The 23562-nt window shown below is 43.9% G+C and overlaps 1 protein-coding gene across 2 annotated transcripts in view; it reads left to right on the top strand.

Annotated features, from left to right (window-relative positions):
• LOC137415684 (uncharacterized) overlaps window positions 1-23562 on the top strand; it is a 403425-nt gene that overhangs the window by 355979 nt on the left and 23884 nt on the right. For both annotated transcript variants that reach the window (XM_078783187.1, XM_078783188.1), the window contains 4 exons: window positions 736-923; window positions 1784-1856; window positions 9848-9958; window positions 22361-22425. In XM_078783187.1, coding sequence (XP_078639313.1) covers window positions 736-923; window positions 1784-1856; window positions 9848-9958; window positions 22361-22425 — 437 coding nt within the window. The remainder of the gene's footprint in view (window positions 1-735; window positions 924-1783; window positions 1857-9847; window positions 9959-22360; window positions 22426-23562) is intronic.

Genomic DNA, 23562 nt, shown 5'->3' with positions numbered 1-23562 from the left:
GTGGTGAGGTGTTTTGAATTACGTGGTGGTGAGGTGTTTTGATTTACATGGTGGTGAGGTGTTTTTAATTACGTGGTGGTAAGGTGTTTTAATTACGTGGTGGTAAGGTGTTTTAATTACGTGGTGGTGAGGTATAATCATCCCAAAGTTCCAGTCTGCACCTACCTCTCCCATATGTATGTGCTGAGGGGTTCTTTTTTTAATTTTATATATTTTTTCAACCTAAATCTTCAACCTAAATTGTTTATAAAAATGTAATATCACAAACACTACAAATAAATTTGTGTAAAATAATTGTTTGTATTATGATTGGTGTGAATCATGACAACACAGCAACTCAGGTACAGTCATTATCCTCAGCTAAAATAAGCCCGTTCCTCAGTAAGTCTGTCTATCTCTTTCTCTCTCTCTCTCTCTCTCTCTCTCTATCTCTATCTCTATCTCTCTCTCTCTCTCTCTCTCTCTCTCTCTCTCTCTCTCTCTCTATCTCTATCTCTATCTCTATCTCTATCTCTATCTCTATCTCTATCTCTCTCTCTCTCTATCTATCTATCTCTCTCTCTCTCTCTCTATCTATCTCTCTCTCTCTCTCTCTCTCTCTCTCTCTCTCTCTCTCTCTCTCTCTCTCTCTCTCTCTATATATACATATATATAAATTGGTGAGAGTTGACTGCAATCTTTTTGGCACACATGTTTGTAGAGGGCGAAAGGCTTTTTCCTGTTTGTACGTGACAGTCAGGACGAGTTCTCGTGTAAAGCACTCGGTCAACATGCAGCACAGCCAACGTAGCGGGCAAGAGTGGCTCATCTGGCTGCAGGAACAGGTGAAAGTTGGTGACCTGAGCATCGATGAAGCCCAATTGCTCTTTGGAGAGTGGAAGCTGAATCAACAACAGCGCAACACCTCATTTGATTTGCACCAGGTACACTGAACTCCCATCCTTTATTTGAAGCAATTCAATCATTGCCATTTTCAATAGTAATGATAATAACAATAAATAAATGAAACAACTACAAAGCATCTGAAAATGCCAAGCCCATCAGTGTCTGCTTTGTATTCGGACTTCTTCCTCTTCCGTATGCTAAACATGATGAAAATACTTCCGTATGCAAATATGCAAACACTGCTCAAATTTCAAGTCAATCAGATGGAAATTGATGATTCTGTGACCTCGAGCTTTTGACCTTCTTGGCAGAACACAGGTTACACTCAATGAAATGGGTCACTGGCATGTTATGACTGACATATTAATATTTTATGCAACCTTGACCTTTTAATCTAAAAAAAAACAATCGGCTTCTAGCTTTTGATTGGTGAACCAACTCAGTGACCCAATATGCAGATTCTTAAAATTTCAGGCCAATTGGATGAAAATTGATGATTTTATGTGACATTGACCTTTGACCTTTTGAACAAATTATTAATTTGTCTTCTTCATATTTTCAGAATAAACGTTTGTTGAAAATTTGATGACAAAAGCTCAAATGGTAAAAAGTTTCGGCCCAGACACACACACACACACACACACACACACACACACACACACACACACACACACACACACACACACACACACACACACACACACACACACAAACGTGATTGCAAAACCTCTTCTCATGTTGTGTGTGGGATGGGCTAATAACTGTTACTACTATTGCAATATTATTCCATACAATATAATATCACTATTACTACGACAATGACAACCGGCCATTCCTTGCTCCCTCACCATTTCTGATTTTTCTGCTTGTCTCTTCCTTGTCCACTGCTGACATGCAGGAGACATTAACAAGGATTAGAGACAGCATTGCAAGACACCATAAAGAACATAATGAAGATGGCACATGTAAAGGTACAAATAACAAATAATGTTGTTGAACTATTGGAGGCATTTATTTATTTATTACATTTGGGAAAATGACAATTTTTGAACCAACCATCCCCCACCCACCTGTCAAACCCCATACATCCCTTTTCCTCCAATTCCTCTACTTTTTATCTTCTCCAAACACCAACTCTGCTCCCATCCTACATCTCCCCTTTATGTTTCCTTCTTGTGGTGGACTCTCACAAATTTGAATATCCATCATCTTGAATCCAACCTTTTCAATAGGGGGCGTTGTAGACCACTCTTGCCAAATCTAATAGGCTTGGTTTTGTGGTTTCCTTGAGTTGCAGCTCTCACTTCTATTTTATGGTTTATGTCAAACAAAATGTCTATTCGTTTATGCGACTTTATATTTGAATTGACGAGTCAACTCATAGTTTAAAATAACACGCAATTCTTCCTCTTCATCCCAATGCAGCCCAAAGGTGTGGAGTGGCATCATTGGCTGAGGGCATGGCTATTCCGCTGATGCCCTCTGCTGATTGGGCAGGAATTTGGAATTTGTCCATTGTACCAGCGATAGCTCGCCTACTCTTCGCGAAAGACACCGTGGGATCTCCATAACGTCCACCAACGAATGTCGGTGGACAGGACGCTCAGTTTAACCCTCTGGAGTCTACTCTGGGCGGTAATTGCGTAGTAAATTTGAATGCGGTTAGAGCCGATAAATTCGGCTTGTGGACATTTCGGCGCATGCGTGAAGCCGATAGAATCGGCTTGTAGACTCCAGAGGGTTAACATCCATCCCAGGGACGGCAAAAAAAAATTTTTTTGTTAAAGTAATTATTTGGTACTAACCTGCAAATTTTTTTGCCGATTGACTTGATGGAGATGGACTGTTTCCATACAATCGAGTTTGTGTTTTGTTGTGTGTTTTAGGTATATTTAGGAAGGTGGCTGCATACATCATGTCATTGGTGTTCCTATTTTAGTGGAAATTAAAATCCATTTGTTGTGCTTAAAGCTGATTTTTGTTAATTTTTTAAATGATTATTCCAAGTTGGAGAAAGAGGCCAACTTCAAAATCATTCACATCATTTAGAGTTGCCTTTTCCATCAGTGTCAAGAGGAACATGGCACCACAATGTTGTCTGTCTCCTCACCCACTACTTCCTCTACTTCAGCCTGAGACATAGAACTCTGTACTCTGTCAATGAGCGTGAACCCATCACAGTCCTTGAAATGACACCATAGGATGCCATTAAAGTTGACTCGAGCTCACCATTAATTATTTTTCAACGACACTAAAAGTTATTGTCAACTACTGTCATGAACTTGGTCTTCGGTGCCTTCAACTTGTTCTGGTTCCCAGACCAGTTAATTCCAATCTGCCGAAGATTTGTGGACATTTTCCTTCCTCCAGTTATTATCCTTCCTGGCATGTCTCCATATCTCCAAAAGCATCTGCCTTTCCTCCATAGGCCAGTCGTACTAGGCATTCTTCATCACCATAGCCACTTCATGACAAAGAACAATAGTCTACTTGCCAGCAATGTGAACCCGGAAATGTTGAGTACCCCAAAGTTTTAAGTTAGAAATGTACAGTATGGGTCCCCAGCACTTAGAAACTGCCGGATGCTAACTTGCATATATTGGGCAATTAGCAAAATTAGCATTAATAGCATTAACCCTATCAAACATAGGCCTGGGACACTGAAATTTCTGTTTCGCTCTATTGCTCCACTTTTATTCACAGGTATTAGAGGTAACAAAGGCAAGTACCATACCAAACTAGAATAATATGACTATGGGTAAATAATATCCTCAAAATTAAAACACAAGTATACCCAAAATTATCAGAGCTGAAAAATATGTGCACTAGTTACACAACATAAAACGTCCATCAAGAAAGAGCGTCTTGCACTTCTACTACTCTGCACTGTTATAAAGCATATCCTCATCATAAAACTCATCCTCATCGTCTTCATCTTCTTCTCCTGACTCTACATTCTTGTCATATTGCTCTCCTTGCTGTGAGTGTGTGAGTGTGTTGCAACATGTGCTATCAGAGCCTTTGCAGAAGCAGTAGCTGGTACAGGCCAGGCCTGCAGCTACGCAGCTGCACTTTGCTGTTAAACAGGGCTTTAACCCAGCTTTGCAGCTACAGCTGATCATTTCCAACACGGCAGGAGGAGCAACGGGGCTTGCATCCAGGATGGGCATGATGACTTCCTCTCCCTTCTCGCCTTCCTTCTTATTCCATCCAAACTCTGTTATGTCCACAGCTGGTGGGTCAGGGCAGTCTGCTGCTTTCCAAAGCAGCACCTGTAGATGGGCACGCCGTCCATGGAGGAGAGCGTTGTGCTCTGTAGGAGGCAGTGTCTTCAGTGCTGGGGGGGTTTTGCGCTTTCGGTAGATGTCATATCTGGCGACGTTCAGAGATGCCGACTCCTTCTCGTTGTACAGAGCCAGGAAGAAACCACTCACTGCCTCTGTAATCTGTAAATCAGTAGCTCCCTCCTCTCCGATGAAGTGAAGCAGGTCACCAGGTACTACTCTCATGGCCTTGAGTGCGGACACCTTCCCTTTCCCCGTGGGATAGGAGGTGGTGTCACATCCGGAGAGAGCATGCATAGCCAGGATGGAGCGACACTGCTCACCGAGATTCTCTACTGTCGAATTGATGTTGAGAATAGTGCCATCCCATCTCTCCATCTGCAGGTTACATGTGATACCCACCTTCCAGCACCAATAGACCATGAGTACGAAAACATCAGTGTCGTCGCTGAGAATGCGGACAGTTTCAGCTCCGCGACTGGCTGCATCCAACATGTATGAGATGAGGGAGACGTCAGCCTCGTCATGAGTGGCAATACTGTCTGCTTTGCTGACCATCTTGATGTGATCTCCTATGCTGTGTGTGCACAGGAGCTCACCCAGTCTCCGTTTGTTTGTCTTGTTCTTCATCACTTTGTCGCGGCTAGGTAGAGGGGTTGTCAGTGAGAGTCGGTACTCTGTTGAGCTCTCCCCATTTCACCACCACGTAATTCAAAACACCTCACCACCACATAATTCAAAACACCTCACCACCACCACGTAATTCAAAACACTTCACAACCACAGAAACGAAGGTTTGAGGGAGTCATTCAGTGACAACGCAGACACTGCCCACATATGGAGATATATAGAGAGATGACTGTACGTACCAGTTCCTCTCTGCCTCTCGTGGTCTTTGGCAGAGACTTGCTCATACCGGTCAAAGATGACAAATGTTTCGGTGATGTAGCGATTAAGCCGGCGCCCCATGCTGGCTGCGAGGTCAGCCACAGTGCCTGACGATGGCCACACCACGTGGTAGATGAGCTGCGACGCATCAACGAGTACAACATGTGGTGGGTGGGGATTGGGGGCAAGGATTCCAAGATGCTGGACGATCACAGACTTGTTACCCTTCCTGAGGCATCCATACTCATCGATGATGGATGCAGGGACCGGGCCGAGCTCGTAGTCAAAGAGGGCAGAGAGCTCCATTCTTCTCTTGCTCCCCACCACCAGCAGCCGAGCAAACAACGCCTCAAGGTCACATATGATCTTTGCATTGACCTTCACTCTTTTTTTGGTGAATGTCATTGTCACCACCTTATTTGAGATGGGCGCATGAAATCTCTCAGGAAGTGATGAAGAGAACAGTGTGCTCATGTCCTGTCCGATCTTCAATGCATCTTGCACATTCACCTTTTCATCTGCCTTGAGCTTGAGTCTTGCACATTTGAGGCAAATTTTGAATACTCAAAAAAAAAACTAAAAATTAATCTAAATACTCAATATCTCAAAAACTATAGCAGCTAGCGAGATGGGGCTTAGTGCGTTGAATGTGCCAGGTTACGATCTGTTCAAATAAACACTAACATTGAAACTGTAGCTCAACATGAGAGTAGGGGCACTAACCGCGCAAAAAAATGTTGGGTGAAAAAAAATCCACGGCTTTTACATCCCTTTTTTCACATGAAATTTTGATCGCAGGAAATTTTTATAAGAACACTCACGGAAAGCATATCTGTCTAAGTGTATTATGTCCAAATTTCATACAGATCCTTCAAATAGTTTGCTCACACGAAGCATTCAAACGGAGCAATAGAGCGAAACAGAAATTTCAGTGTCCCAGGCCTATGTTTGATAGGGTTAATGCTATTAATGCTAATTTTGCTAATTGCCCAACATATGCAAGTTAGCATCCGGCAGTTTCTAAGTGCTGGGGACCCATACTGTACATTTCTAACTTAAAACGTTGGGGTACTCAACATTTCCGGGTTCACAAGAGGGCTCTATAGGCTTGGCAAGTAGACTACAAGGAAAATAAATCAACATAACAAACACAACAATCACGAAATGCTAAACAATACATTTTGCCAATTTTAATTCTTTTTTATTTCATTCCAATATATTATAATTACTGGAATTTTATTCCGAAAAGGAATAGCAAGAAAACGCAACTCAGATTGGAATGACACTCGGTAGGGCGCACACCTCCCACCCCCTTCCCCACCAGGCTGAACAGCTTACGTTTTGTATCCCACTGATAGGCCGTGTCTGGATTCAGACCTGACCCAAAATCGAAATGGCTTGTTGTTGTCACCTAACCAATTCATCCACCAAGCTTTGTCAGAATCTCTCCACAACTTTTTGAAATATCATGCTCTTATATAGTTTTTGGCCCGTTCCCTCAATTGTGAAGAATCACTCAAAAAATTATAGTATCCGTGTTCGGATCTTCACCAAAATCTAATCAATTCGTTGTCACACACCCAACCTGTCCACCAAGTTTCATCCAAATCCGTCAATACATTTTTGAAATATTCTGCTCACAGACAAACATAAAGGGGCGAAACCTTCGGTGGTGGAGGTGAAAGTACAGAAACACAAAGATGCACATTCATAATTGCACCGTGAGGATGGATCGGACAACAGCAAAGAGATGAATTTACAGGTCAAACTTGGGGATAGTTTGAAATCACATATTAACGATGAGATCGACGATGAGACATTGCATCAGTGGTAATGTCTTTTTAATGCTATCGTTGTCCATGGTAGAGTAAATAATTGTAAAGAAAATCATCATAGTTTTTCACACTGCATACCCTACAATCGAAAAAGATTTCAAATTTCCTCTGGTTTTGAAAAGCGATTTTGATTTGAAAAATTAGGACCGATGGATCTGTTGCTTATCTGGTCCCTGGCCTAATGTTGTGATCCAAATGTGATAGCATTCTGACTGGTGGTTTTCTGGTTTTCATTCTGAAGTAATGGTTGAGGACGTGTTCAACATCGGATTTTTTACAACTAAAATGGCTGCCAGTCGGCCATCTTTGATCGCACCATGAAACAAAATGATGCGCATATATAGACCGTCATGTATTGTCTTTGTGCCAAGTATGAACAAAATTCGTCCATACATCTCCGAGATATGGTTGCGGACGGATGGACGGACGAACGGACGAGACCCAGTCCATAAGCCCCCATTTTGGACTAAGTCCAACGGGGGCTAATAATCTCACAGACGATGTCCCCAACACATGCATTGCTCTTCACCCTCCCTCCCCGTTTCTGTAGCCAATGGTAAGCCTTCCCAAGCTAAAGTTGATCAAAACATCCGTTCATTCATCAATGAGGCAAGAATTCTGATCAGCATCAGATTCGCCTTTTTCATGTAAAACAAGTGAATCCACTTGGATTCCGCCCAGGTTGGCACATGGAAATTATGATGTAGCATAATTATCATCTCGGGTCAAGATTTGAAATTATGCCATGGTTTTTGTAAAATTGCTACTAGTATTCACATTATGTTCACATTAATTCACATTCACAGGGTCCTCTGGGTCCTCTGGGCATTTGGGTCCTCTGGGTCATTTTCTGGTCTGGGTCTGGCAAATTTTCATTGACATTTGCCCAGTTTCAACTTTTATTGACCCAGAGGGTCATTTGGGTCCTCTGGGTCATTTGGGTCCTCTGGGTCATTTGGGTCCTCTGGGTCATTTGGGTCCTCTGGGTCATTTGGGTCCTCTGGGTCATTTGGGTCCTCTGGGTCATTTGGGTCCTCTGGGTCATTTGGGTCCTCTGGGTCATTTGGGTCATTTGGGTCCTCGGGGTCATTTGGGTCCTCTGGGTCATTTGGGTCCTCTGGGTCATTTGGGTCCTCTGGGTCATTTGGGTCCTCTGGGTCCTCTGGGTCATTTGGGTCCTCTGGGTCATTTGGGTCCTCTGGGTCATTTGGGTCCTCTGGGTCATTTGGGTCCTCTGGGTAATTTGGGTCCTCTGGGTAATTTGGGTCCTCTGGGTCATTTGGGTCCTCTGGGTCATTTGGGTCCTCTGGGTCATTTGGGTCCTCTGGGTCATTTGGGTCCTCTGGGTCATTTGGGTCCTCTGGGTCATTTGGGTCCTCTGGGTCATTTGGGTCCTCTGGGTCATTTGGGTCCTCTGGGTCATTTGGGTCCTCTGGGTCATTTGGGTCCTCTGGGTCATTTGGGTCCTCTGGGTCATTTGGGTCCTCTGGGTCATTTGGGTCCTCTGGGTCATTTGGGTCCTCTGGGTCATTTGGGTCCTCTGGGTCCTCTGGGTCATTTGGGTCCTCTGGGTCATTTGGGTCCTCTGGGTCATTTGGGTCCTCTGGGTCATTTGGGTCCTCTGGGTCATTTGGGTCCTCTGGGTCATTTGGGTCCTCTGGGTCATTTGGGTCCTCTGGGTCATTTGGGTCCTCTGGGTCATTTGGGTCCTCTGGGTCATTTGGGTCCTCTGGGTCATTTGGGTCCTCTGGGTCATTTGGGTCCTCTGGGTCATTTGGGTCCTCTGGGTCATTTGGGTCCTCTGGGTCATTTGGGTCCTCTGGGTCATTTGGGTCATTTGGGTCCTCTGGGTCATTTGGGTCCTCTGGGTCATTTGGGTCATTTGGGTCCTCTGGGTCATTTGGGTCCTCTGGGTCATTTGGGTCCTCTGGGTCATTTGGGTCCTCTGGGTCATTTGGGTCCTCTGGGTCATTTGGGTCCTCTGGGTCATTTGGGTCCTCTGGGTCATTTGGGTCATTTGGGTCCTCTGGGTCATTTGGGTCCTCTGGGTCATTTGGGTCCTCTGGGTCATTTGGGTCCTCTGGGTCATTTGGGTCCTATATTCCTATCCTATAACATATATATCTCCTATAACCTATCCTATAAATATAGATTTGATGACGTCATGTTTACACATCTGAGCGACAGAAATGAGCGACAGAAACTAGCTTCACTTTTGAGCGCCCGAAATTCCCAGGCAAACGCTATAACGCACCAGGTTTACAACCTGTGCGTTAATAAATCAGTAATTATATATGCAGAAGTTTTATTCATAATAATGCACAATATGAATTTTAAAAAGTTAATAGTAGCCCCCTTGGGGGGAGGGTGGGGGCACAAACTTGAATGTTCGGCTAGGGTGCCAACTACCCGGTGCCGGCCTTGCATGAGCGAACACTATTCGACCAAATGTAAGTTTTTAATTAATGTGAGTAGTGTTCATTTTGTTTGACTATTGGATGTTCGTTTTTCATGGAGATATATTATATAATAAGTGGGAGCAGTTGTGCGATTCCTCATTAGCCTCATTGCTCACATAGTCACTGGATATCTTGAGATGTATTAAAATGCAGCTGAGCGAATATTCATCTTCAGAAGTTTCCAGGGAAAGTCATCATAGACTTTTTACTTACAACGGTTGAATGGATTTTAATTGTTTAAAAAAAATATAAAGTTACACATCTTACTGCTCCATTATCGAATTGAAACTTGTTAAAGCGGAATTGTACACCAACAGTGCCATTCGCTAGAGTGACATCATTTACATTGGGTAACAAATATGTCATTGACTGAGCAAACAGGTCATGGTTTTTATTGTACCTGTACTGATTTTATGTTTTAAAGCTTTTGATTTTGAAAGTACCTTCTGAGAAATACCAGTTTGCATTTCAAACTCCCTTTATTTTACATTTGCAGGTTATTGGTGTATTAGTGGCCCAGACAAGAATAATCTGATGGACAGGGTTCCACATGGCACCCTGAACTTGCAAGAAGACAGGAAGAAAAAATTAACACCTGCCATTTCAGGTAGGATGTATGAAGTCCACTTCATATTAAAACCAGAACGGCACTCGGTAGAGAGAATACCTCCGCAAGGCTGAACAGTTCCCGTTTTGTATCCACTGATACACCAGATCTGGATCCAGACCTGAACCGAAATCTAATCGCTTGTTCTTGTTACATAACCAACTCATCCATCAAGTTTTGTCATAATCCGTCCGCAACTTTTTTAAATATCATGCTATATATTGTTTTTCACCCGATCACTTTAATGGTGAAGAATCACTGAAAAATAAATAAATAAAAACTCTGGTGTGGATCCAGATTCCAATTATCACCAAAATTCAATCAAGTCTTCCTTGTCACACACCCAACCTCACTACCAAGTTTCGTCTGAATCCATCCACAACTTTTTGAGATATCCTGTTCACAGGCAGACAGGAGTGAAAACAACCTCCGCTCACCTTCAGTGGCCGAGTTAAAAATGGAGCTTATCAATAATCTTTTCTTTGCCATTTCATAAAATATACTGTAGATATTTTTGTTGTTGTTGGTGTCCTGACTTGTTTCACTGTAATGTGACACAGATTGGGAGTTAAAAAAAAATACAATATCGAGACTTGTGAATGAGCTAGAACATAGAATGTATCAGGATGTAACATAACAATAGGAACAGTAGAAAGAGGGTGGTGGGGCGCACACAGACAGCAGGGATTAGGGACAAAATAGAGGGAGACTTGGACAAATAAGGGATGTGGGGAGGAATTGGGGATAATGGGGGACACACGGGGTGGACAAGATGGATACAGCTGCAAATTATCATGAAGGAAAAACTGCAAACTTGGAAAGATGTGTGCTTGGGGGGTTAGGGCGGGCCATACTTTTTTTTTTTTGTAAATCAATCGAGAGGGGTGTTCATATTACGTATTTTGGTGTGTAGAACACAAATCTGAGGTTTAAAAAAATTCTGATAACCTTAACCTACATCAATTTGCAGTTGATTATTATTAAATTTTTGATTATTTTGCTATTCTTCTGGAAAAAAAGACGTTTTTTATTTTGAAGTTAGGGCTTTTATTTTGGTAACTTCCTGTTGGGACGGTAGTTGTAGCCATCTTGTTGCTGAAAGCTTGATGTTGAGGAGGTTGGCAATCCTTATCCATCCATCTTCTCTTCTCTTCTTATGGCATTGCCAGTAAGTACGTTTTTGATTAGGAACCTGAGGAACAAATAGATAATAATTTTAGATGTAAATTACCTTGTTTTATATTATATTTGTTAATTGATTTGTGTACTTACCTATTGCCAGCCTGAGTTACATGTGAAGGAAAATAGTGACCTGGGAAGTGAATATTTTGACGGTTTTTTGTAATACCTGTGTAATACCTTAATATCTGTCTGTAGTGGATACTTACCTGTGTATTATTGTTTTTATTTCAGTGTGAACTACTAAAAATGGCTCAAGTCAGAACAAGGATGAAATCAAGTTCTCATTTAAGTAATCTTGTTGGCACTGGGCAATGGGGGGGGGGGGGGGGGGCGATAACAGGGCTAGAAAGGATCATGGTTTTGATAGGGGGTGATGTGAGACGGTTGTGAACAACTGTCTTGAAGCCATGGAAGGAATAGAAATTGAAGAGATTGTGCAAGTTATTTCCAGAGGTGGGGAAAAAGGATGAAGGAATTAGTGGAGATGAGCAGTGATTATGGATTTTAAGAGTTTAACCAGAAGAGGTTTTCTGACATACAATGTGTGCCCAGCAGAAACCTGGAAGGGACAAAGCATGTAAAGAGCAGAAGGTGTGTCAGACCAGAAATAAGATGGAAGGTGACAGAGGTACAAGCGGCTTGTCTGATGTGAAAGTGATTGGCCCATAGACTCGGCTACTTTGCAGGAGATTCCAATGATTTTTCAGGCCTGGGTTTCCATGGCATCAAGCTGAGTAAGGTGTGAGGCAGGAGAGAGCAGTACTCCTGCCCTGTAGTGCCCCTGAATGAGGGGCAGTACTACATCAAGCTGCATATCAAAGCCTTGTAGGTGTATAAGAGTTCAGGTGTGCCAAGGAAGGATTTTGCATGATGGAGGATGCCCAGTCGGTGACTGACTCTGGAGGCCAGCTTAGAAATGCGGTTTGCCCGAGCAAAATTGTAGCTGATGTTGAGGCCCAAAGGTTTTGAGTGATTGAAATTCTTCAAAAGGGTTGCTAAGAAAGTATATGTGAGTGTTTGTCAGATGCTCCTTTCAGAATGACACATTGAGAGTGTGAGTTTTCTCAGAATTGAAAGATATTCATTGATCATTGATGAAGATTAGGAATATGACTGTTCACAGAACACCACCTTGGGGCACTCCAGTCTTGCCAGGGACAGGAGATGATAGGATCCCATTGGAAGCCACGCATTGGTTATGAGAGTAGAGAAATTCAGTAAACATGTGTGGAGTGGGCCTTGGATGCCATAGACAGAGTTTGGCGAACAACGCTGGATGCAAGACAATATCGAATGCTCAAGATATGTCCAGCGAGACGGCCCTGATCTCACGTTTGACATTGAGGGCCTCCATCCATTGTTGGGAAAGTAGGAGTATGTCCAAGGTAGAATGACCTTGTCTGAAGCCGAATTGATGATCTGAGACCATACCATTGGAGAAAAAGAAGGATTTGATGTCAACTGCGTTGATGGATTTCATGACCTTGCTGATGACTGGAAGGAAGCCGATTGGTCAGTAGTTCAGGGAACTTTTTTGTTTCTGCAATTCATCTTGTTTATGTAATTCTGTGATATTGGCTGGCTGACTTCCAAACAGATGGAAGATGATCTTGGGCAAATGATATGGCGATAAAAGCAGAAAGAGCATGTGGAAGAGCAGCAGAGCATGTTTTTAGGATACTTGAGCTGATGTCTTCCATTCAAGTTGCAGAATCAGAGACGAGTGTTGCCAGAAACTTATCCACCTTTTCAGGTGCAAAAGACACAGATTCCAGGAGCAGTTGGGTGCGACTGGGTAGGATGGGTACAGAGAGCGAGGGGTTGAGGCCAAAATATTTAGAAACAAACACAGAATTGAGGCATTCAGCCTTTTCACGGGCGGAGTCAACTGCGGTACCATTTGCAGGGATGGAGGGGTAGCATATTCCAGAGACAGATTGAACAATGTACCACCAGGTTTTAGAACAGGGAGACAATTTTGAAAGTTCAATATTGAAGTTGGCCAGATGTCATTTTCTGGCTCTCCTGAGAGTGGACACTTATTTGATGTGGGCCTTATGGAATGATCTGAGGTTGCCTTCAGTTCGATTTGCCTTATAGGAAGAGAAGTCAAGTTGTTGCAAGTTCACTGCCTCATCACAGGATTCAGTGTACCATGGGCAGGAGGAAGCGTATGATAAGTGAAGACGACATGGGATGGATCTGTGCAGAATAGAGTGCAGGTCTCTGTGAAAAAAAATCCTAAGCTGAGTTCATATCAGGAGTGGAAGATATAGGAAACCAGTCCTGAAGTGAGGTGGTCGCTTGTAGTGCCTGCCAGTCTGCTTGAGTGAACTGCCGGACTTGCCACCACTGAAGTGGCTCTCTGAGAATAACCAGAGATGTTTACCCTCCCAAGCACATGATCAGATGAAGTAATTGTTTAGCATTCACCGTTTCCGCATTGTCTGTCCGCCTTTGTCTTCCCATATATATATACACAGTCGGACCCCGCTATTCGCGAGGGATACGTTCCTGGAAAATCCGCGAATAGCGAAACCTGTGAATAGGGGGGGGGGGGGGGCATTGTTTCAATGGAAAAAGGGGGATAGTTTCCTGAGTCACAAAAATCCACGAATAGAGAGGACCAAACCGCGAACGGCTAGGCAAAATCCACGAGTGGTGACGCAAATTCAAAGAATGTCGACGATAATCCCCGAAAGTCGATGAACGTCCCAGAAATGGCGAGACAAAACCCGCGAATGTCGGCAATAATCCAAGAATGTGGATGAAAATCCGCGAATGAATGCCGTGCCATTTTTCAATGGGGAAAGGGGAGACAGCTAATTGCACTAATAGATATTGTGGAGTGTTTTCATTCTGTACAGTAACTCGCAGGGATGACGTGTTATGCAGCTGGTGGGATATCCCGTTAAGAAATGTTTACCTGCAAACGGTGAAATATCATGTGAAGCTGTTCAGTGTTAATGGCGGGATATCCCGTGAAACATTGTTTACCTGTGAACGGTGGACACATGAAGCTGTTCGCAGTGTGAATGGCGGGATATCCAGCAAAAGCCATGAAAACGCGAAACACGGCAGCAAACACAGGAGCAGGTCATGCTCGCGGCACGTGAAAAATTATTTTTGCGCCCCAGAAAAACCGCGAATTTCCGGGACACGGCCGCGAATAGGAAAAAAAAACGCAATTTTTTTTCGGAACACGGCCACCAATAGAAAAAAACCGCGAATTTGCGGGACACTTTTCCGCGAATAGAGAAACGGGTCGCATTTTATCACCCACAAATACGCAGAACCCGTGAATAGCGGAGTCTGACTATATATATATATATATATATATATATATATATATATATAAATATATATATATACACACACACACACACACACACACACACACACACACACACACACACACACACACACACACACACACACACACACACACACACACACACATATAGTCTTTTTTTTTTTTTTTTTTTTTTTTTGTATACAAGATCGAGGCTCGTGAAAGAGCGAACATTAATCACACAGAAAGACAAACCGACACATAAAACATATAACATCGGGAGCGGTAGACAAGATGGGGAGAGAGGGGGAAGGACACAAACACAACATTTGAGAGCAGGGACCGAGAGACATGGAGACATCGAGAGATCTGAGAGAGGGCGAGGGCTTTGGGGGGGGGCATGGGAAGGGGGCGGTGGGAGAGGTATAAAACATATGGACACTGCCAGGACTTCCAGGAAAGAAGTTGGAATTTCAAACAAGGTGGATCTGGGGTGAATTAGCGGGGGTAGAAAAGATCAAGGTTTTGGATGGGGGAAGATAAGAGATGGTGGTGAACAGCTGTTTTAAAGACCTGGAGGGAGGAGTGGGATTGAAGGGAGTGAGGGAGTTTGTTCCAGAGGCGGGAGAAAAGAGGAATGAAAGAGTGAAGGTGAGCAGAGAGCCGAGATTTCGGCAGTTTAACCATCAGAGGGTTGCTGGCAGATCTTGTGCGACCTGTAGGAATATTTGGGGGACAGAGCACAGAGAGAGCTGGGGGTGCAAGGCCGGAGAGGAGTCGGTAGAAGACAGAAAGACCACCTACCTGCCTGCGGTGAGTGAGTGAAAGGCCCTCAGAGATAGCTTCATCGCGGGAGATTCCAATAATTCTGAAAGCTTTGGTTTCAACAGCGTGAAGCCGAGCTAGGTGTGAGGCAGGAGCACCGGCCCATAGGGGAGAACAGTATTCCATTGAGCTGCGGATGAAAGCCTTGTATGTGGTGAGGAGCTCAGGTGTGCCGAGGAAGGACTTCGCACGACGGAGGATGCCCAGTCGGCGACTGGCTTTGGAGGCCAGCTTGGAAATGTGGTTTTCCCAAGAAAGATCATGGCAGATAGTGAGACCACAAAATCTTGAGCGACAGAACTTCTTGGAGAGGATTGTTGAGAAAGTAGATGGGAGGGTTGTCCAGTCGATCTTTTCGGAGAGACATAGTAAGAGTGTGAGATTTGTCAGGATTGAAAGACATGTTCCACTTGTTTGACCAGTCTGTGATTTTGTCCAGGTCTTCAGAGAGTGAGGAGGCAGCAGACTGTCGATCTGAGGGAAGAGGAATGGAGCGGCAGAGAGTGGAGTCATCAGCAAAGAGATAGAGAGGATTTTCGAGAGAGTCAGAGAGATCATTGATGAAGACCAGAAAAAGCACGGGGCCCAGAACACTGCCTTGGGGAACTCCAGCCTGAACAGGAAGAGGAGATGAGAGAAACCCATTCAGGGCCACACGTTGACGACGACTAGAGAGGAAGTCCGCCAGCCATGCGTGGAGATTTCCATGGATACCAAAGGAGGAGAGTTTGGTGAGCAGAGCGGGGTGCCAGATCGTGTCGAAGGCACGTGATATGTCGAGGGAGACAGCTCTAATTTCCTGTTTGGCATTGAGGACCTCCATCGATTGTTGAGACAGCAGAAGCAGCATGTCCAGAGTAGAGTGACCTGGTCTGAAACCAAATTGATGATCAGAGATCAAGCCATTGGAGAAGAGGAAAGATTTCATATCCGAAGCAATGATGGATTCCATGACTTTGCTGATAATTGGGAGAAGGCTGATTGGTCTGTAGTTGCTAGGATCTGTTTTTGCACCTTTTTTGTGCAAAGCGGTGATGTTGGCTGATTTCCAAGCAGATGGCAGTTGACCTTGAGCAAAAGAGAGGGTGAAGAGAACAGAGAGAGGGTGAGATAGAGCAGCAGAGCAGGATTTTAGGACCCGTGGGCTGATGCCGTCGGGTCCAGTTGCAGAATCAGAGACGAGGGTTGACAGAAACTTTTCCACCTTGTCAGGAGGAAAGGACACGGAGTCCAGGAGCAGCAGGGTACGACTGGGTATGGTGGGTACAGAGAGGGATGGGTTTGGGACACAAGATTTAGAGGCAAACACAGAGTTGAGGCATTCAGCTTTTTCACGTGCGGAGTCAGCTGTGTAGCCATTTGAGGTAAGGGAGGGGATGGAGGGGGAACAAACACCAGAAACGGATTTGACCAGACGCCACCAGGATTTGGAAGAGGGAGACAGATAAGAGAGTTCGGTCTTGAGAATGGAGAGATATTGTTTCCTGGCTCTCCTGAGGGTGGACACACACTTGTTTCGGGCTTTGTGAAAGGAAATGAGATTTCCTTCCGTTGGATTTGCTTTCCAGGAGACGAAGGCAAGTTGTTTCTGGGCAACAGCCTCACCACAAGATTCTGTGTACCATGGACGGGAGGAAGGGTATGACAACTGAAGACGAGATGGGATAAATCTGTGCATGAGAGAGAGCAATTTACTTTGGAAGAATTCCCAGGATGAGTTGATGTCAGAGGTGGTAGAGATGGGAGACCAGTCCAGATGATTGATGGCTGCTTGAAGACCGTGCCAGTTGGCCTGAGTGAAATGCCAGACTCGTCGACGCTGAGTAGGCTCCCTGAGGATGGTCAGAGAGATGTCCACTTTAACAAGGACATGATCAGATGATCCGATCGGAGCAGAAGAAGAGCAGCAGACATTTTCAGGGAAGTTAGTCATAACCAAGTCCAGAAGAGAAGATGTTCCGTTGACTGAGATCCGGGTCGGGAAGTTGACAGATTGTGTCAGTCCCAGTGAGTCGCAGAAGTCCTTTGCTGAGGAGCCATGGCTGGTGAGAGAGGTACCCACACCCAGCCAACTGGCATGATGACAGTTGAAATCACCACATATGAGGAAGAGAGAGTTGGGATGAGTAGATAGAAGTTGGTCCATATCATCAGACAGCGAGATGTAGATGGAGTCATCACTGTTTGGTGGACGGTACAACACACATATGAACAAGAGGTGGGAGCGAAGGGGAAGCCGTAGCCAGAGGTATTCCTGGGGGTGAGGTGGAGAGAGTGCAGTGCAGGGCGAGTGAGGAAGAGAGTTTTTGATAAAGATAGCAACCCCGCCTCCAGGACGAGGCTCAGGTCTATCATACCGGAGGAGGGAGTAGCCCGGGAGAGATACTATGGAATCAGAGACATCATAAAGGAGGAAAGTTTCTGTTAAGCAGATCACGTCTGGTTTGACAGAAGCAACCTGTATGGAGAGATCAGTTATGTTTGAACGAAGGCCCCGGATGTTTGAGGTCCATACCGTTAATGAAGAGGAAGGGGGAGCATCAGATACAGAACAGGGGGGAGGAGGGGTAGGGTAAGATGTGGAAGAGGTGGAAGAGGTAGGGAGAGCTGTTGAAGGTGTGTCAGAGATTTCAGAATAGCTCGGAGAAAGGGAAGGATGGGGCGGACAAAAGGTTTGATGGTGATTGGGTGAGCCACAATCAGGTGTTATTTGAGGAGGGGGAAGAGCGAGGCAGAAGGTTGGGGGAGATGGAGGTGAGAGTTTGAAGGGGGAAGAAGCGGGGAGGACGCTTTGAGGAGGGGGAGTGAGAGGGGGGAAATTGAGAAGCAATGAGGGTGGGGAGATTTGAAGGGGAGGGGTGAGGGGGGAGTTTGGGAGGGAAGGGACAAGGGGAGGGATTTGAAAGGGATGGGATATGGGGGAGATTTGGAGGGGAGGGGTGAGGCAGGAGTCTAGGAGGGGAGGGGCGAGGGGGCGTCTTGGTGGGGAGGGGTGAGGGGGTAGTTTAGGAGGGAGGGGGCAAGGGGGGAGATTTGAAAGGGATGGGTGATGGGGAAGATTTGGAGGGGAGGGGTGATGGGGAAGATTTGGAGGGGAGGGGTTATGGGGAAGATTTGGAGGGGAGGGGTGAGATTGGATTTTTGAAAGTGTATGATTTATGGGAAACGAACATTTATTGCAAAATGAGTTTCTTGTGACCTTCGAGTTAAAAATACGTTTAAGGACGCTGGATGGAGGATGGAGTGCAGGAGAGTTTAGGGAATGTAGAAAAAAGGCACTATAGGAGATGGATATTTTTTTGGGGATGAATTGATTTGGTGAGCAAGTCGAAAGCAGCCTTTTAAAGAAGAAGAAGAAAAAGGTGTTATAAAATATGACGGAATACATAACTTGAGGGGAAAGTGTAAACATTGAAGGTTAATGAGTGAAAACTATCTGGGGAAATGGGGGAGAAACACGTGGTCGAAGAACGAACGAACGAATAAGAATGAATAAACGAATGAGAACAGAGAAGGAAATGTTTTTTTTTTTTTTTTTTTTTTTTTTTTTGAGTTAAGATTTACACAAGGAAGTAGGCTATGGGTGAAAAGACTGGGAATACAGAGAACGAAAGTTATTGGATCACAAACGACGGACCGCTGAGAGAAAAACAAAGCCTCAAGGTTGTGCAGTGCACACTGTACAAGGCCTCAAAACACGACACGAATTAACACGATTTTCAATACAGGTATGAAAGATTTGCACCGAAAAATCTTCGTCGGGACACAATATACGTACAACACCATAAATAAATACAGTTTTAACGAAAATACAAATGGGAACAATCACTTAACTTCGATTTCAAATCGTTCGCGACGCGGCAAAGGCCTTGCTCGCGACACGGCAAACAGACGATCAATTTATGAAAGATAAACACCGAGAAACAACCAAAGTTGCACACAATAACTTCACACACCGAAAGATAAATACAGTTTCGACAAAATACAATTGTGAACAGACTTAACTTCGAAAAACGTGGAGACCGTGTGGAGCTTCGAAAATCCCTCCCACTGTCTGAAGCTTAAAACTGATAAAATGCATTACATATATAAAAATAAGTTGGACGGTATCCAACGTAAGTTTCATCAATTCAGCCCAATTAGTTACTGAAATACAGGCCGAAACAAAAAAAAAACCTCATGGACAAACAGATGGATGGATGAACAGATAGAAACGGGCATGACCCTTATTGAAATGGTCTTAGAGGTAAAAGGAATGAACTTAACACAGATGTTGCCAGCCTCGGGTCAGTGATTCCGAACCCCAGCTGAGTCATAGCAAAGATTTTAAAAATGGTATGTGCTGTGTCCTTGCTTGCATTAAAAAAAAAAATCAAAAGGGATGGAGCAGGGACAAACAACCATAGGCTGACTACCATTGCATGAGTTTTGATGGGCTTTAGGGCCTCCTCTCGCGTCGATGTTCCTTGTAAGACAATTATTATGTTACCATATCTGTCACAGAGGGTACGAATAGTGGAACCTCACCAGATTGGGCTGACTGACATTAAACCAGCCAGTTCCCTTTCCTATCATGTCGCATTATCTCACACTGATCAACCCATTACCATTCTTCTCTGTTTATCCCTCTGTCCAGAATTCTCACCATCCTTCTATTTCCTCATAGTTATGGTACAACCTTGAACTCCATACTCTTCACCTCTACGCGCTTTCATCCTCAGCATGACCCACCAAGATCACAAAGCGCTCTGTTAGCTCCATACACCTCTTTTCTTTTCTCTTATTTTGTAACAATTATCTTATACAGACTTGGCATTTAATATGGAATATTTTTTTTGTGGGGGTGAACTTACTTTTCTCGATGACTTAGAACCAAAAGTTGATTGGAATTATGTTGAAATTATTCTAGATTTTGTTAATGTGACCTTTAAAAGAAACAAAAACCACATTTGACATTTCTTAACAAATAAATTGATCCTTGAAAGTGATGTAAACTGATATCGAACTCAATTCACAGACAGTACTGTGTTAAACTTCTGTACGTTTTCCAGAAGTATCTCTTTATTTTGCACATTAGCCAATTTTTTTTTAACAAAAACAAAAGTTAAATTACGACTGGGATTACGGACAGTAAAATTACAGTTCAGTACTTCGTGTAACCCCCACGAGCATTCAGGGGAGCACGTACACTTTGAGGCATGCTGTTCACGAGATTTGCCAAGGTTTGGACAGGAATCGCTTGCCATGCAGTGACAATAGTCTGCTGCAATTCACGCACAGAGGTCGGCTGCTGGTCCAAGTGGTCGATTTGACGCGTTAATTCTGCCCACAAGTTCTCTATCGGATTCATATCCGGGGACGTGGCAGGCCACTCCATATGCTCTACACCACGGTCAGCAAGAAAGTGTTGGATCATGCGAGCACGATGACGCCGTGCATTGTCATCTTGGAAGACAAAGTTTCCTTGAAAGGCTGCACGAGCAAATGGAAGCAATGTTTCGTCCAGAATGGCCCTGTGCTTGAACTGGTTCAGGTTTCCATTCAGAACAACCAGGTCAGTTTTGCCCCCTGCATGAAAAGCAGCCCAAACGGTCACCTCACCACCTCCAGCTTGGACTTTTGGCACTATACAATCTTTGTTGTAGGCTTCATGCACTTGTTTGCGCACTCGGACGCGGCCATCTTGACGATAGACCAGAAATCTAGACTCGTCACTGAAGATCACGTGATTCCAGTGTCCTGGCTGCCATTTACGGTGTTCTCTGGCCCACTGCAGTCGGCGCTGGCGGTGTTGTCTGGTCAGGCGTGACTTTCTCAGGGGACGCCTGGCATGATAGCCTGCTTGAACCAGTCGTTGGTTGACTAGCCTTCTGGATACAGGCACATTTGTCAGTTGCTGCCACTCAGCCCTAAGCCGATGAGCTGACTTGGTACGGCCATTGCGGACTAACCGGTGCAGCTGGCAATCATCCCTCCTTGTGGTTCTGCGGGGATGTCCTGGCCTCGGTATTGGAGTAGGGACACCCCTCTGAGCATTTCGTTTCAGGATCTTTGATACCTGACCTTGAGTGATGCCATACTGCCGAGCAATAGCACACTGTTTCATGCCGTAATTTCGTAAAGCCACCACTCCATGATAAACAGCATTGACGAGTTGACGGACCATCTCCAGAGGAAGCGGCAATAACTTTTGGAGACGTGCAGCAGTTGTTTTCCACTAATACAGAACGCAACAACCCTTGTATACCCGACTGTGAAGCCAATCATCAAATTCACCTGTCCGTACATTTTGCCACGCCACCTGTGATATAATCCTGTTGTTGACTTCTTGCTGCGACAGACAATCAGTGACATGGTTCTTTTAACAAATAAATCACCAAAGTGTAAAAGAAACTCACCAGATTGATATACTGAGTTAAGAAAGTAAACCCAAGTCAAGAAAAAAAAATATTCCATATTAAATGCCAAGTCTGTATTTATGCAGATTTTCATCAAAGCACATTTTCTTATCTCGTCAATGTGTTTCCTTCATTTTTCTTCCAGATCTCTTGATGCCGGCCAGCATCGTTCTCTTTGCTGTGCGCAATTGCTGACATCTTCAGCTGTTGTCGGACAGCTCTTTCCTGATAATATCTGATCATTTTGAAAGTTATTTCATCACGTATAAATATTGCACAATTTAAGATTCTGCTATGAAAAAAATATAGTGACAGTCATATTTGGGCCATTATTACATCTGCCACAAAAGGTGGATGGAGGTTATGTTTTCACCCCCGGTTTATCTGTCTGTCGATCTGTCTATGAGCAGGTATCTCAAAATATTGTGGAGTGATTCGGACAAAACTTGATGGACATGTTGGGTGTGTGACAAGGACGAATTGATTTGATTTTGTTGAAGATCCCGATTGGGATCCTGCCTATCAGTGATATACAAAGCATAAACTGTTCAGCCGAGCGGAGTTATGCGCTCTCACGAGTGCCATTGTAGTTATAATTATTGTGATTATTATTGTCGTTCTTGCCTTAATATGTCCTCCCTCCTCCCCTTCTCAACTCCCGAAACCCCAATTCCCTCTATTATTTTCCCTTTATTTATTTTGCAGAATTCGACAACTTGTATTCCTCAGCCAGCAGCAGCAGCAACAACATCCGAGAAACTGATACCGAGGTTCACATTCATTTTCTCACCACCGTTACAAACGTCACTTGTTTTTTTTTTTTTTTTCTTTAAAAAAATGTCTTTATAAACAGAAGGAAAATCTAAAGAAACTGCAAGATTTGGATCTCTAATTTAGATTCAAATACGTGATTTCTAATTGTATTCAGTTCAAACATGATATTGAACTCGCGACGTAAAATATTTGACGGACTTGAGACTTTTTAACTTCTGACTTAAAATTTCATTTCAGTGCAATATTGAATTATAGATGTCTGAATGAATTTCTCAAGAGAAGGAGTATTTAAGTTTTGCCTGAAGGAAATGAAAATGCCTCTTCAGTTTCCAGCAATAACTCTCCAATCTCAGCATCTAATTGCAGTGTCATGTTTAGAATAAATGACACAGCATACTCTTGAGGTTAGAATTATGATATTTGGTTAAAAACATGGAAGGCTTGTTCTCAAAATATAGAATGACATCTTTATTGTGCACGAGAGAATACATGCAGGCAAGGAATCCTAATTTTTTCCAAGCGGGAATTTCATCAGGTTGATTTCAAAGATCCGAGTCGTCCTCTAATCAACCAACCGTAGAGAATTTTATCATGAGGCAGAAGATGAAAGGTAAAACCAACACGGGCCAGCAATCTGGCAAACCATTGAAAATCATGTCAAGAGGGAAGAAAACCATGTGATGAATTGTAACGCAAAACAACCAAGATTCCTTAATTCCATAAAAATCCAACAGGATGTTGCAAAACGGTCTAATCTGGGTTCACTTGTCGGCACGGTTATAAACAGTCAAATATGCGCTTCAGAGGCAGGTGTGCTGCATCGCAAAGTGTGCTACCTGTAGGATGGAGATTACTTAGGTGGGTATCCCATTTGCTCGTATTAGATATGGATGTTAAATATCCTACGGTGTCTTTCACAAAGAATAGGCGGAATAGAATAGGCAAAGAACCGGCACCATTGCGAAATTCTTGCGCTGACTACCAGTCAAACGATCCAGCTTTGGTAGCAATGAACTTGACTTCATAAAGAGAAAGAGAAAGAGCCTCACACACCACTGCTTCTCAAAGAGTTGTACCTCAAAACAACAACAAAACTCCAACTTCACTCTTGAAACACAGAGCTTCAAACATTT

The sequence above is a fragment of the Myxine glutinosa genome, chromosome 8, assembly GCF_964187855.1.
Source record: "Myxine glutinosa chromosome 8, kmMyxGlut1.1, whole genome shotgun sequence".
In the NCBI taxonomy this organism is placed as follows: domain Eukaryota; kingdom Metazoa; phylum Chordata; class Myxini; order Myxiniformes; family Myxinidae; genus Myxine; species Myxine glutinosa.
Note: the sequence above shows the minus strand (reverse complement) of the source record. Positions and strands in the feature narration are given on the sequence as shown.